This window comes from Passer montanus, unplaced genomic scaffold, assembly GCF_014805655.1.
Source record: "Passer montanus isolate IOZ18808 unplaced genomic scaffold, ASM1480565v1 scaffold10, whole genome shotgun sequence".
Lineage (NCBI taxonomy): Eukaryota > Metazoa > Chordata > Aves > Passeriformes > Passeridae > Passer > Passer montanus.
The window spans coordinates 24,861,522-24,876,377 of record NW_024356505.1 but is presented as its reverse complement, the minus strand read 5'-3'; the positions used below and the strand labels follow the sequence as shown (position 1 = coordinate 24,876,377).

At 38.8% G+C, this 14,856-nt stretch overlaps 1 protein-coding gene across 11 annotated transcripts in view; it reads right to left on the bottom strand.

Moving 5' to 3' along the window:
- The window catches only part of CACNB2 (calcium voltage-gated channel auxiliary subunit beta 2), a 248,057-nt gene that overhangs the window by 7,665 nt on the left and 225,536 nt on the right, over positions 1-14,856 (bottom strand). For 9 of the 11 annotated variants that reach the window (XM_039706071.1, XM_039706089.1, XM_039706100.1 and 6 more), the window contains 3 exons: positions 7,108-7,259; positions 6,021-6,116; positions 4,560-4,745 (listed from right to left, as the gene is read on the bottom strand). In XM_039706071.1, the coding sequence (XP_039562005.1) occupies positions 4,560-4,745; positions 6,021-6,116; positions 7,108-7,259 (434 nt within the window). Of the gene's footprint in view, positions 1-3,093; positions 3,138-4,559; positions 4,746-6,020; positions 6,117-7,107; positions 7,260-14,856 lie in introns of all 11 variants that reach the window. The other 2 variants (XM_039706174.1, XM_039706165.1) reach the window with 1 other exon arrangement.

The following is a 14,856-nucleotide window of genomic DNA, read 5'->3' as shown; positions in this document are numbered from 1 at the left end:
CTACCAGAACCAGCAGTAAGGTCATGAGGTACACATTGAAAAGCTTCCCCCAATATCAAATTCAACTAGAAAGTACTATGAAACCAATAATATTTCAAATACAAAACAATTCACTTTGAATCTAAACTAGGAAAGAAACCATTAGTATTCCACTTTTTCTGAAAATTCAGTATTATAATACAAACAGTTCTTTTTACTCTCATCAGAATTTAGGGTGGCACTTGGGTTATTCTGTGGCACTTTCTCATTTCTTGTGATGTTTCTGACTACTCCAGTTAGCAACAATTGTCACCACCCTCCAAAGAAAAAGAGAGCATGCAGAAACAGGACAAACTGCAGAAAAATTGAGAGGAGATACCAGCCAGGAGAGGGCATATATCAGCTAAGAGTTTACAGATGCGTGTCTGGCAACAGCTGCTATGGGAAAGTGATTTTAGAGGGCTGAGGAGGTGGATTCCAGCAAAGAACCAAAGTACAAAACCTTGGCTCTTATAGAGGAACTTTTTTTTTAAGGAAAAAAAATGCAATTGAATCTGGTATGAATAAAGTTTGTATTATGATACTAATAGTATCACTGACCTTCTGTTTTCTCAGCAATAATTTCATTTCTTCTTGTAAGGAAAAATTACACATTGACCTCATAATTTTAAGAGCTCAAGAATACAGCCCATTGCCAAGAAAAGCAGGAGGAGAGTGATATTATCACATACAAAATTTCCTAACACACCACTGCTATTAAAAGACCGAAATAAAAATTACCAGGCAATAAACCTACTCTTCACCCGCATAAATGCTTTGAAATCACTGCAAAATGAACAAGTGGCATTATTTACCTCATTTGGGGGTTTCATTACATTAACCTGCTTTTATTGCTCTGCTGCCACAAAATTAATGCACATTTTACCGGAGTTATACAGGCATTTGTTTGTGAGACTGTTCTGAACACCAAAGTTAGTCTTAAGTTTGCCCTTCTATGTTCAGAGTTGTCTAAAAACAAGGATTGCCCCCAGGGCAGTTCATGGACATATCCTCTTTCTCATTTCTATTTTGTGGAAAAGAGCTAGGGGAAGGAGGAAATGTTGTCCTTCAGCCACAGATCCTTGCAGGTGGGTTTCCTAGCAACCCAAAAAGTAAAATTACGGGAAATTGGAAAGGAAAATAATCTGTATTTAATCAGAAACTTATAAAAAGCAGCATATTTCAAATCAGCAATTTGGTAAATTTGACAAATCTTAATTTTCTAAGACTACATTTTATTATGTAAACATCTGAGAGATGAGCTGGGTTTCTAATTTGAAACAAATGGCATAGATGAGAACAAGGTAACAGGATAGCAGTTGAATTTCTTATTTGTTCTTGCTTTTGTGATTCTCAAGATGATTCTCATTTGCCAGAAAGGAATATAATAATTGTAAACATGAATAGATCTGTTCAAGGTGAAATGAAATGACTCAACAGAGGGGAATTGTAAATGAAATGAAGAGAAAAGCAAAAGAGTCCAAAGCAGAAACATGCCTGCTTTGCATGTGGAAACACAACTTTCATCAGTTCATCACCATGACTGGTTTTAAGGCACATAAACATAGTATAAATATGTGAAACCCTACAGTTCTCATGTGGTGAAATGCAAGTACCTACATATAATCACGACTAATAAAATCTGTCACTGCTGTGGTTTGAGAACAAATGCAAAATTTGAACCTGCATTGGAAACACTGCTGCTTTTACAAGCTCATATGCATCTCCTGTGCTATGATGAGCACATGTGAAGAAACAATGAATAAATTTAGAACCAATACCTGCAATTTCAGAATAGTGTTAGGGCTGTTGGGATTTATGGGCAAATTAACTGAAAGCAAGTTCTATTAAATATTACAGTGACAATGAACAGGTAATGTCTGAATCTGGATTAGAGTCTGGCTTTTTGGTTCATAACCAAATTCAGGCTCTGATTTGGAATAGATTCTTCAGTGCAGGAATTTTATAGCCCTATTTCATAAGGTTTTTTTTGTTTAAAATAGAAAAAGCTTGAGATAATTCTATTTCAGTATTCTGTTTGTACTTTCAAAGAAGTAGGGGCTCTTGGAAAGAAGTATATACAGTGTTGAAAGAGGACAGAGAAGCCTTTGTCCACTGAGTGAATTTGCCTTGCTCCTTATTTCCAGTGGTCCCTGATCACCTGCACCATATGTGTGTGAGGTTGCTCCAGTCCTTTTGGAGTTAGCCAACAATTTCCATACAAGTTTGTTCCGAAGCTCTCCCTCAGTCAGACACAATGTCTTTGCCTAGGTCTTTGCCTATTTAATTTCAAACTGTCCCAGGATGCCTCATGCCTTCAAGCACCTCGTGCCATGCAATGCACGCAGGCAGCTTCATGCTGTAAAAATGCCACTTTGGCAGCTGGCAACACAAATCCCTCCTTGCAATGTACACTGGGGACTTAAAAACCACAAACCCAAAATATGTTTCATGGCAAGGGAGCACTGCATTGGCCCCAGGGGAGGATGACTCCAATGCTCTGCAGTGCAGACGTGGCTCCCCCAGACCAAACAACTGGTGGCTTTTCCCTGTAGAGCAGTCCAGAAATACAGCACAGGCATAGACTTTAATTTCTCTAAATAGAGGGTCTTAACACTATTGAAAGAATGGGTTCAGCCACCATCAATAAAAAAATAGACCCATTCTGTGCCAAGGCAATGACAAGCTCAGGTTTGACATGTCAGCTGAAGATGTATCGTAGGAAAATGAAACCAAAGGAACAGGTAGGTTTTATGTTCCATAAGAAACCCCTGTTGACTCACACTTCTGTATTAGTAGACCTACAATCAAACTTTGAAACTGCAAATACACCCTCATTTTTAGTCCTTAAAATAAAAATCTGTTAGTTTGTAAGGAGACAGCACAGCATTCAGAAAAGTGTTATTAAAACTCTCTGCATAGTTCCTCCAGAGAATGTGGTTAATACAATGAGTATGTGAGCTATAAATCCACACTCAAAAAGCATAGAAAAACTTGAGCAAAATAATTTAGAAGTTTACAAAGCAAAGAAAGTTTATCTAGCAAGGCTGCACACAACAATACTGAATTTCATACTCAGAAATTCTTCCAGCTCACAATTTTTTCAAGGTGTTTCAGCTCTGAGGACAGAAAAAAAAGGCAGAAATGAGCTATAGCTTACAGTCTCTTTTCCTGCAACTGTGTCTGAAAGCAAGAGAAGGAGATACCCTTCAAGATGGCTAAAGAAATGTTTCTTGTTAAAGAACAAACCTGTCAAGTATGTGGTTTTCTAATGAGAAATAAATTATTTGACACAAAAATTTGTTTTGCAAAACCATAAAAAAAGAGCACAGCTATTTGCATTTTAACTTGGGTGCAGATACATTTTTTTCCTTTGAGTTTCTAAAAGGAAGTGTTTTTCTTAGCCAAAGTTATGAATTGTAACTTGCATATGTATGTAATTTATGGGCACATATTGAACTGAGGTAGAAATTTAGATGCAGTAAGCCTTTATTTGATCTGGGACAGATGTATTTTATCCCCCTCTGTGTACTTCTTAGCCTCAAGGAGTCACTCACTACTTATAATAAAGTAGTGAAGCAGTTTAAACACTTCATATCATGCAAAACATATCCAAAGGAAAACATCTCCTTATATTGATCACCTCAATAAAATGATTCTAACTGAAAGCCAAAGGAGAAGAGAGGGGACATAATATGCCCATATCAACAGGCACATCAGTGCAGAGGGAGGAATAAAGCCTCCTTTAGCCAGCTCACTGGAGAGTGTCCTTGCTGTTCAGAACACAGAGCCTCTCTCAAGGTCTTTCTGCACAACATAAGTGCAGTGGGACTTGGATTTGACATAAGAGTTTGGCTTCAAGGAAGTCTGTACTTTTCACAGCAATGGCCAATAAATAAAAGAACAAAGGAAACACTGGAAGGGCCACTTTGACCCTGAGTCTTTACTAATACAGTCAGTCATCCTCAGCCTCTACAACTCTACAGCCTGTGGGAAGACTGGAACAGATTTCCCTCAAACATTTGTGGATCTGCCCTGTACATAACCCAGTTTGTCATGCAGGGCCTCTGGGGCCGAGATTTGCCTGTTAGCCATAGTGTGCCCATCAGTCAGGGAGTTACCAGAGGCTGGAATGTGCCCAGTCTTAGTCCAGCTCTATTTCTCTGATTGGATTACACATGGCCAGCTATAAAAATGCTTGTGGCTGGTACACATATTACTGGCACAGCAGTGTCCTGGGCACAATAAAACCTGAAGTATTCCATTTCACATCATATGTTTTCAGTCAGGCCAGCTTAGTCCTTGGAATCAAAACCAGCCCCCTAGTCAAGACACAAACACATGCTACTATGAATACAATAGCAATAACAGTAACAGGCTTGCATTTTATACTGAAAATGGGTGAATGTCTGCTGAAAAAGCTTTCAATCTATTAACAACAGGAAAACATATTCAGCATATTCTAGTATCAGCCTAACTCTGTGCTTTGGATGGAGAAGAAGTTGACAGAAGAAAAAGAAGAGATGGCATAAAAACTGTACCTGTAAATTAATATTTGGACCCGGACTAATAGTAAGAGTGGCTGTTGCAAGTGTGCGAGTGAGAAGCTGGTTAGGAGGATTGCTGCTAGGTGGATGTGTGGCCTTCCAGTAGGCTTCCAGATAGTCAGCAAGGTGCTCACAAGCATCTTCAAGCTGGTTCTCATCAAGAATTACATCAAACATTTCCTGATAAAGAAAAGGTTTTAGTGAGAATAATCACCAGGTAAAGGGAGATCAGCTAGAGACATTGATCATGCTTTCCATTAGTCAAAAATTAACCACATTTTTACTACTTGTATTAAGATATTTTAGCTTTTTTTTGTTTTTCTGAATGCAGTTGGTACAAAAGATGGTAATCATAACTAGCACGAATATTACTTTGCTAAAGCAAGGCCTTGAGACTTCCACAGAGTAATGCACAAACAGTCAAAGAAGACAGGAAGAAGCAGCTTGAACAAATCTTAAATACACAGAAAGAAGGGATAAATATTGAACAATTAACTACTGAAAAAATGGGATGGTAAGAAAGGGATTCAGTCCCCTTGTAGAATAACTAAGAGAAAACTAAGGTAAACTAAGAACAATAACTAACAACCATAAGAATACAGATCATTCAGTTTCCAAGTGTCATACAAATATTAGGTAAGAGATTAGTCACACAGTCTAATTTTAGTCTCCTAAAGTTAGGAGGTGATTTTTATTTATTTCCTCCCTGCTCAGGGAGCAGAAGGCAGCTTTGAGGGCCTATGCAGGACTCCAGCATTCATCATTGACTTCCTGGAGACCTAAGCATTGCTTAATTGAGATGCTTGAACTTAAAAGATGAAGACATTCCCTTCACTCAGCTCTGTAACTATGGCAAATTATATTTGCAACGGAACTGTACTCCTATCTTCTGGTTCCTTACCCATACTCTTGGCAGCTGAGTATGCAGGCAGCAATGCATGCCAGGTTTAAAACACACTTGGGGTGTCATCACCTCCACTTTATAGGTGGAAAGTGAGAGAATTTGCTTCAGTGCACATCTAAAGAAGAACTGCAGAGCTGTCAGCTATGCAGTACCACTCAGCTCTTTGGCAAACCCTGACCAAGAAGATTAGCAGTGGTGGGCCATGCTGACAGATGCCCCAGAGGAGCTCTAAAGTACCAGAGATAAAGGACAGTCACTGAGAGGGGTCATTTTTCAACGAGTAACCCCCTAAAACTTAGCAAGCAAAGGAAATGTTCAGTTTACTGAAGCACTGACTGTACCAGCACACATACTAATAACTGATTCTGACTGGGACTCTTTTTCCCCTGCACCCTAAAGCGGAGCCCCGAGACCTCAGGAGGTGTTCTGCAAAAAGCAATAGTTAAATATGGCCAGAAGAGGGCAAACATTCCCAAAAATTATGTAATTAACCTCGTGCTTGAAAAGAATGGCACCTTTCTGAGAGAACACATAAATTAACAGTAACTCACAGGAGGACACTGTGCCAGTTTATCAGCTGCTACCATCTGAACATTAAGGTGTTTGGCCTGAGATTTCCCTCGAGATTTTATCAACCTCTGTAAAACCTGTGAAAAATAAGACATTAAGAAAAGTGATCAGACTCAGACTTAATATACATATATAACCACTTAAAATGTTTTCATTTGAAACTGCTCACATGAGCAGAGCAAATTCTTAATTTGCTGGCTTCGAGAACATTTCCTGTGTTCCCTCTTCCAGGATGTACTAATTTTCATTTACATCCAAATATCTCCTTTCCTTTTAACAAGCACTAAAAAGTTCCACTCCTGAATTTTTTCTGCTGAGCAAATTCTTAATTTGCTGGCTTCAAGAACATTCCCTGTGTTCCCTCTTCCAGGATGTACTAATTTTCATTTACATCCAAGTATCTCCTTTCTTTTTAACAAGCACTAAAAAGTTCCGCTTCTGGTTTTGTTTTTTTCTAAGTTGAATTTTTTTAATTGATTTCCTGAGTGCTCTTCCCATAAATTAATTTTTCTCTTTCAAATGCCTCTTCACAAGGTCTGTGCATTTTTTTACACACAGTGAAAGCTTTATTATCAGATGTTAAAGTTGAGCAATCAGTCTGATACTCATTCAGTGAAAATCATTCTTTCATTTCCATATTATTTTGATTTAAGAAACCATGAGCACTACTTATGTAATTGATACTGAAAATGCAATTCCAATTTAAAAACTCATTGGACCTACATCATCTTTTCCAAAACAGGTTTTGGTTAACACTAGAGCTCAGATACTTTTTTGATTATTAATAGTTCACTATCCAAAGGGAAGCAGTAACAATATATAGCTCTGAACCTAAATGAGGACATGAGAATATCTGCATTTAAGGTGCGCCCCACCCCCCCTCCAAAAAAACCCCAAAAACAAACAAACAAACACCACCCAAAAAAACCCCAGAAAGAACATGAAGACATCTAAAATATTTACCTTAGGAGAAGAAAAAAAAAACCCAAAAACAAACAAACAAACAAACAAAAAACCACCAACCCAAAAAAAACCCAGAAAGAACATGAAGACATCTAAAATATTTACCTTAGGAGAAGAAATCTTTACGTATACTATAATGGGAGCCAGAGAGGTTTTGCTCAGTTGAGCTGGGTGATTAATGGTATCAGCATCAAGCACTACCAACTGCAGTGTCCTGGCCAATTCAAAAATCCGTTCAATTTCACTTTGAACTTCAGCTGCAAAGTAGAAAATTAGAGTTAGAGAAAATGCTAAGAGGTTTTTAACAAATGTGGCAATATAGCAGAGTGGCGTGTTGCTCCTTCTCTGGTTGCAGGAATTGCTGTTACCCGTGCTCATCCCAGGCGCAGCAGGGTAATGAATCCAGCCTTAATGAGGGCGTTTCAGCCCCGCTTTGCTGCCCTTGAGGCACTGCCTGCCTGCCTCACCAATTCCTGCTATTCCAGGCTGCAGAGATATGATAACACCTTCTGACATGACCCCAGACCATGTATATAAGAGAAAGGGGTACGAATGCTTGCTGCATCAAACGGCAACCTTAATATGCCACAAATCTGCTACATGTAAACAATGTCAGCTCAGACTTCAATCTTACCCAGTAACCAGTTTGCTCAAGATGGAGTGCCTGAGATAAGCTTTTTATTATAGGCTCATTACCATACTAGTAGAAACTACTGTTTTCCCATTTACTTCAACTTATCAAAGCTCTGGAAAACAGGTTTTGTTCTACTGGCCTCAGTATGGTACCATGTTAAAATTTGGCTATTATGTGTAAAACACTTTTATAAGAGAAAATAACTGAATAATCAAAACAATGCTATGGTATCCTCTTAACAATCCCAGGAGCTTTGGAAAGCTGATTTTCCCAGAGGAAAATAATCTTTTCATCTGGTAGTCATGCTCCCAGCTCCTCAGCAGCCTGACTGGCAGTACTTTCCAGGGCAAACCTCTCCAAGACAGATGGGCTGCATCCGCTTTCACAAGTGGTGTAGAAACTGTCTTCATTCCCCAATGAAACAAAACTACATCTTATAATACCAAAATCATCTTTAAAATGAAATCACATTTTCCTGCTCAGATCTTGCTAGTGGTTGACTTCACAGAAGAATTAAAGAAGCTGAGTGATTTATGCAAGTCTATAAAGAAAATCATTGGGCCAGACAAGATTAATTTATATAGGTTTCCCTTTAAAGGTTGTGCATGCTTCATGAACCAAAACCAGATTAGATATCCAGCCCATTCAAAGAAAATATTAGAAGATAACAAACAGAGACTTAAAGGTCAAAGAAGAGGTACCAAAAATTTAATAGAGAGTTTCTCGAAATTACATTATTGGTCTTTTAGCTATTATGCTGGCAAAAGCTTAACTTTTGCTTGAAAACACAACCTACATGATCTGGCTAGAGAGGGAGTTTTCTACATCAAATGGTCTCTTTCAAGAGACATGATGAGATTGATTTTTTCTATCTTAGAATAGCAGCTGAATAAATCAGGTACTATAAAAAGGTTGTAAAATTTCCAAGAGAGATCAAGGCATGCCAGCTAGTATTTTGGTTCCAAATCAATAGGTGATTGCTATGGTCATTTTATAAACAAAGTAACATCTAAATGGTCATCAGAAAATCTATATATGATATCCTTTATTGGATGAGGTAGACATTGGTTTGGATTAATTAGAGATCACTTCCAGCTGTTTGTGATTATCTGCAGATTTGAGTGAGCACACACAATCAGTCTTTTACAGCAGTGAACATTGTGAGATGTGCAGTGTGGAAAACATCACATTGATGCATGCTTTGCTGCTGGTCAATAAAAGCACTGTGGTCCCGCTGCAGTCCTGAATTAGGACCACATTTTTTAAGGCAGAACTTCTGATGGTTCTTACCACATTCACAATTGCACTTTCTACAACTTTGTTGCACAGAAATACTGCTGCAATCACTGTATACCACTGTTTCAGAAATTTAGTAGAAGAGAATCAATAATCTATCCCTAATTTAAGTACAAATGACAACTAGAATAAACATTTCAGAGATAATTTGTCACGCTGTTCTGATGATGAGTTTAGATTGCTTTCCTGCAATTTCAAACCAGGCTCAACACTTCGGTCAGTATAATATTAGTTAATGTATCATTTTAAGACCATTCCAGACTGCTAAAAAACTCTCGTTCAAGACAATTTATAACCAGCAAAAGCTGTCTCTATGCCATCGTATCACAATTTTGTCTGGGGAAGCAGTATTTTCTACATTGCTCGCAGCACTTTTCTGCCAGTACAGAACACATCTCTGTGGACTAGATTTTCTGCTGTACTTTTTGAAACACCCACTGCCAGGGCAGAGTTTACCTCAGGGTATGTTCTATTGTGAAACACACGCAGGGCAATAGCTGCGGGTAACTATGGTCCTGTGAACCAATTGTTTCCACTTAAGCCTGAAGATGGAGAGAGATCTTCTTTGCCAATTAAAATGTATTTTAGTACCTAGTTTTCTTAAATTGAGTAGAGGACAAAAGTTCAAGGAACTCCACTGCCTGACTGGTGAACTAATACAGGTGCCTCTGCTGCTTCAGTCAGGAATGGATGGGAAAAATGCCACAGGGATAGCTGAAGAGGTCCTGATCTCCTGTTCCTTAGAGTACTTCTTCAGCTTCTGGAAAAACTTTCACTTTGCTTGAAATCTTTGAATTCCAACTTTACAAGATTGTTGCAATTACTTACATAATAGTAGCTCCTCTTTTTAGATGACAAAGGCTTTAACCACTGCTACTGCTTTGGTTTTCATTCTTTTTTAGCAATATCTCACAAACCAAATTCTCTACCTGTAATAACTCCTACTCAACAAGACGTTCAACATGAATTATCTCAGACTTTTGCCCAAAGTAAGCAAATAACTCAAAAAGTCATGTGGGGATACTAACACAAATGTTGCTGGTAGTTAAAATAGGGAGCTGAGAACAGTGACAGTAGGGTATCTTCAAAGCAGCACAGTAATAGCTTTGCAATTTTTCCACCTCCATGAATACCATCTATTTATAATAATGTCCCTTCTTATGTACTGGAGAGGCATAAGAGTGAAGTTATAACACTAAACTCCAATAAATTGTATTTGCCAATCATAATGAAAGGCATAAAAATAATTAGAATTACTGTGACAATCATCATGAAATGCTGACAGCCCAGCTACAACACTCAAACCCAGAAATCAGCTACCAAATTCTAAAGTGACCCTTACAATCTATTTCATATGGTCTCCTTGGTAACCAGAAAGTGAACATATTTTAAATGACAGGAGCACTCAACTATTTATTCCATACAATAAGGAGTCAGCTCTAAGAAACAATAGGTACAGATCTCCCAGAGAACTTCAAACACAGCACATTTAAACTTACTTCCAAATATTAATTACCAATATCACTACTGCACTTTAAACAGAAATCCAGTGCAATGAGAGGACAAGTAAATCACTTATCCCATTATGGGCACAGACAAATATTCTTTATACCAGCGGGATCTCACAAGTGAATTGCAAGAAAAAATCTTTCCCAGTTCACTACAATAACCTCACCTAATACAAGCAAAGATACAACAACACTTTATCTCTGTCAATGCACTACTAAACATGATGAACTGTGGTGGAGCTTAGGGTCACTTATGTAATGCCATGGGACAGGGACCTTCTCTATGGTACACAGGTGGAGAAGCACAACCCTCCTGCAAACCTGGGCTCATCCACAGCAGCCAGGAGTCACTGGGACACAGCGTGACAGAGCAGTGGCTTTGCCAGCAATTTGTTTCAGCAAGACCCTGATGAAATAGCAGTTCCATGGGAAGGACATGATGCAAAATGGACACACATCTGGCCTGCAAAGGCCCAAGTGAAGCACAAACTACTGCTTAGAGGCAGCAAAGAAATTTCGATCTTCACAAGGAGCAGTGAAATTCACATATTCGCAACTGAGCACAGTACGACTTTTTTAGCATATTAAATTTGACCTTGTCTCCTGTCTTTGGTATTGGTGGCTCTGTTTTGTTCATTGAAACTGATAGGTAAATTATGATTTCAACTGCAACAGGCACAGAGACAAAGCATTCTATTTTCTTTAAACAGGGCTGCTGATATTACAGACATATGGAATGAAAACACAACTCTGTCAATGTATGCAATACAAAATGATTAGCAACACCTTACACAATTGGCTTTGAAATAATTTTATAAATTAAGGAGAATAGCTATCAGTAGCCATGATTTTTTTATGCTAATACTTTTACTTAAAAAAAACCAAAAACAAACTTACAAGTTACGTAAAAATAATTAACCACTAAACTCCATGACTATAACTAAAGTAATGAGAAGTTTAAGGCAACCTCAGGATTTCCATAACAAAGCTGAAAGAAAAAAATGTAGTTTTTATCCCAGTGCCTTAAAACCAACTAGAAGGGCTTGCAGCAAAAAAACCTGCTGAAAGTCATATTTGAAATCTAAGAAAATTAAAAAAAATAGGAAGTGATTATTATTGAGCTGTGCTTGCACAAGTCTCTAATGAAACCAAAATCATGAGCTTGACTGACAGAATTAAAATTTTAAATTTTAATTTGTGAGCATGTGTGTGTACACACATGCTTCATATTGAGTGCAAAATCAGCAGTGTCTCCATGGGGTACTGCTGTAAGCAGAATGCAGGCCACAGCAGGCTGCCCTGGCTGCACCAGGGATCCGAGCTCCCTGCAAACAAAGAAATGAGGCTGAGACACTACCAGGGTGATCCAATAAGCTACAAGGGGTTTGAGCACAGCAGAGCCAGCTAAGAAGAAACCCCACAGGTATTTAAGTGTTTGGCCTCTTTCTTTTCATCTTCCTTTCCCACCCCTCAAGCAGCAATGCTGCTCTGGGCAGGCAGGGAGCGAATGGGGGCTTGGGCTGGGCAGTCTCCATTGCTTCCCCAGGCAGGGAGCCTCAGTGCCACAGTCTCCAGGCAGGATTGCATGACCCGCCCCACACCGTGCTTTGTCCCGGTGCTGGGGAGCAGAATGCTTTGTGCCTCTGCTCCTGCATATCCAGCTAAGAAGGAAAAGATCTTGAAAAACATGAGCAAGAGGGATGAAATGCTTTAGCTTAGTCCTCAGGCAACTGGTCAAAAGATGACTGGATTACAGGTGTTTTAATCAAATGCCTAACATAAATGTAGTTTCGTGAATATACATAGATTTCCCTGGTCTTCACCAAATACTTTAGCCACTAGCTTGTTACGTAAAAAGAGGAGGGTGGGAGTGGGAGGATGACAATATTTTCCAGGAAAAGTGGCTGCATGTGTTACTCATGCCTAACAGATGGGGCTCCTGCAAGGGATAAGGCAGAAAGGAGAGAAGCATGTCTCCTGCTCTGCCTGGAGCTCCTGTCTGGGCTCTGCTGAACAGGAGCCTGTGGGGTGAGGTGCTGCAGGAACGCAGGGTTTTCCTCCTCCTGCCTGCTGAGGCTCAGTTTAGGCAGAATTCAGATGGCTTTTAATGTACACACACGTCCAAGTGGTATTGACAGAAACAATGTCATGTTTGGAAACCTGAACAAGACCAAGATCTATTTATAATGGACTAACATCTCCTGAAATGTAGCACTGTAATTATGTGAAATATAAAACAGATAGTGTCATTTAAAAATACTAAATGGCACATAAAAATGTCTGCTTCCTGCCTCATTTCTCTGGGCTAGCAAAACAATAGCATTCATGGAATGATGCTTCCTCTGCCAAGTTTAAACTGGAAGTAAATTTTAATGGCCTATGAATGGAGAAGATTGAAAGCAGCAGACTGCAGCAGTAACACAAGTGGCTGAGCACTCTACAAGGATGCACTGAAATGACTGTGCCAGGAAGAAATACAGCAGCTTCAGAAGGTGCCACACAGCAGCACAGCACAGCACTGCTCCTATCATCAGGCTCCCTTACACTCTGTTAAGGAGTAATTGTAATAAGAAAACTGAGCAAAGAAGCAGTCTAACATTTATTTTATCCAGGGGATAAAGCAAGTGTCTCTGCATAGCTCAGAATGGATATCATCATGTCAGGCTGGCAGTAATATGGGTATTTGTGCACCATGCCTCATTACCCAGAGCAGTGCTATAGGCTTTTACAGATCTAGTCCATACATAGGCACCAAGTAAGTGTTCTCTTGGTCTGTTGTTTTTTTCAGAACAAGCATAAATAAAAATGTTCAGCCTTTCTCACAGACAGGACATGGAACTACTCCATCCCTGGCTATTCAACCCCTCCTGCTGATGGTGTGCCACTCACAAAACATTTGCGTATTCACTGAGTGGGAGAGATTCTGACTCTGCAGCCTGATGCTCAGAGTGGGAGGCAAAACACATGGATTCCAGTTCCTTCTCCAGGGAAAGTTTAGTTTAATTATTATGCGAAGTGCGTAAGACTCAGCAGGACCAACCAACAGCCACCCTAAAGGTGATCACAGCCCTGTCACGGTGATGGGAATGATGAGTCCATGCCTCTCTTAGCAGAGAACAGAACTGAACTCAAGACTTCTTTGTGCTCTGGTTGAACAATGCAAACTTTTAGTCTAGAATAAAATGGGGACACAGCCTGCTGAACTTTAATCAGTTCCACCAGCCCAGGACAAAGAAAAAACCTCAATCAATTCAACCTACAGCGTGAATAGCTTTAAGGGAAGCAAACTGTACTCTTGAACAAACAGCTAATTAGCTAAAAATATTTATTCACCTATCCAAGTATCCTGTCAATTACAACGATATCCATAACTTTAGAAATCATTCTAACACATTGCTACACTACTTTTTTTTGAGCACGTTTTGCTTCAATGTAATTATCAATCACACATATTTCTGCATAGTATCCTGAGAAAATATAAGAAGTGATTGCTAGGAGTTATTTCTAATTTACAGAAATGAAGAATTTTTTCCCCCCATATACCCTTTGAAAACACTCAGGAAATTTCATTCAAATCCTTTGCTTATACTGTATGAAAACCTTATTTGAAAGCTGGAATATTGGAAAGTTAGTAACAAATTTCTAATACAGAATTACCTAAAGAATTCATTAGGGAAACTCTGACCTTAGATGTTAAGGAAATCAAGGCTGTTCCAGCAGGATAAAACAGTATTTTGGGACATGTGAGACTCATAAATTACAATGGGTTCACTAAATTCAGGCTACTCTTTCTCGATTTGTGGGCAAAAACAGTATAGCTACATCCTCATGAAAACTCAAAAGCTCTTAGCTGTTATTTTTCTGCATTCTGGTTCAAGGAAGGTTCAGGTTTACCAGGTTAACATATTTAACACTTGAGAATGAGAATTATGGACATTTGTCACAACTATCTTGAACATAAAATTATAAAGGGACAATCAGGATTTTCCACAAGAGATTGATTCTTTGAACTACATTAGATCTCTGAGACTTTGGGAAGGAAAGGCACTCTTGGTTGAGAATGAGAATTATGGACATTTGTCACAACTATCTTGAACATAAAATTATAAAGGGACAATCAGGATTTTCCACAAGAGACTGAACATCTCCTTTATTTTCTTTGAACTATATTAGATCTCTGAGACTTTGGGAAGGAAATGCACTCTTGATTCAGTCCAAATTTTGCATTCCTTTTCCTTGGCCTCTGTAAGTAATGAAGGTCTTTTTCATGAGTCCTAGCTAGCACTCTCTTAAATTTATCTTTGATTTATAGTTGAGGAAGCCTTTACTTGAAACTTATCCTATAGCACAACTGTCATTAAATTATCAGATATGGAAAATACATAGTAATATCATATATCTATAAAATATACAGTA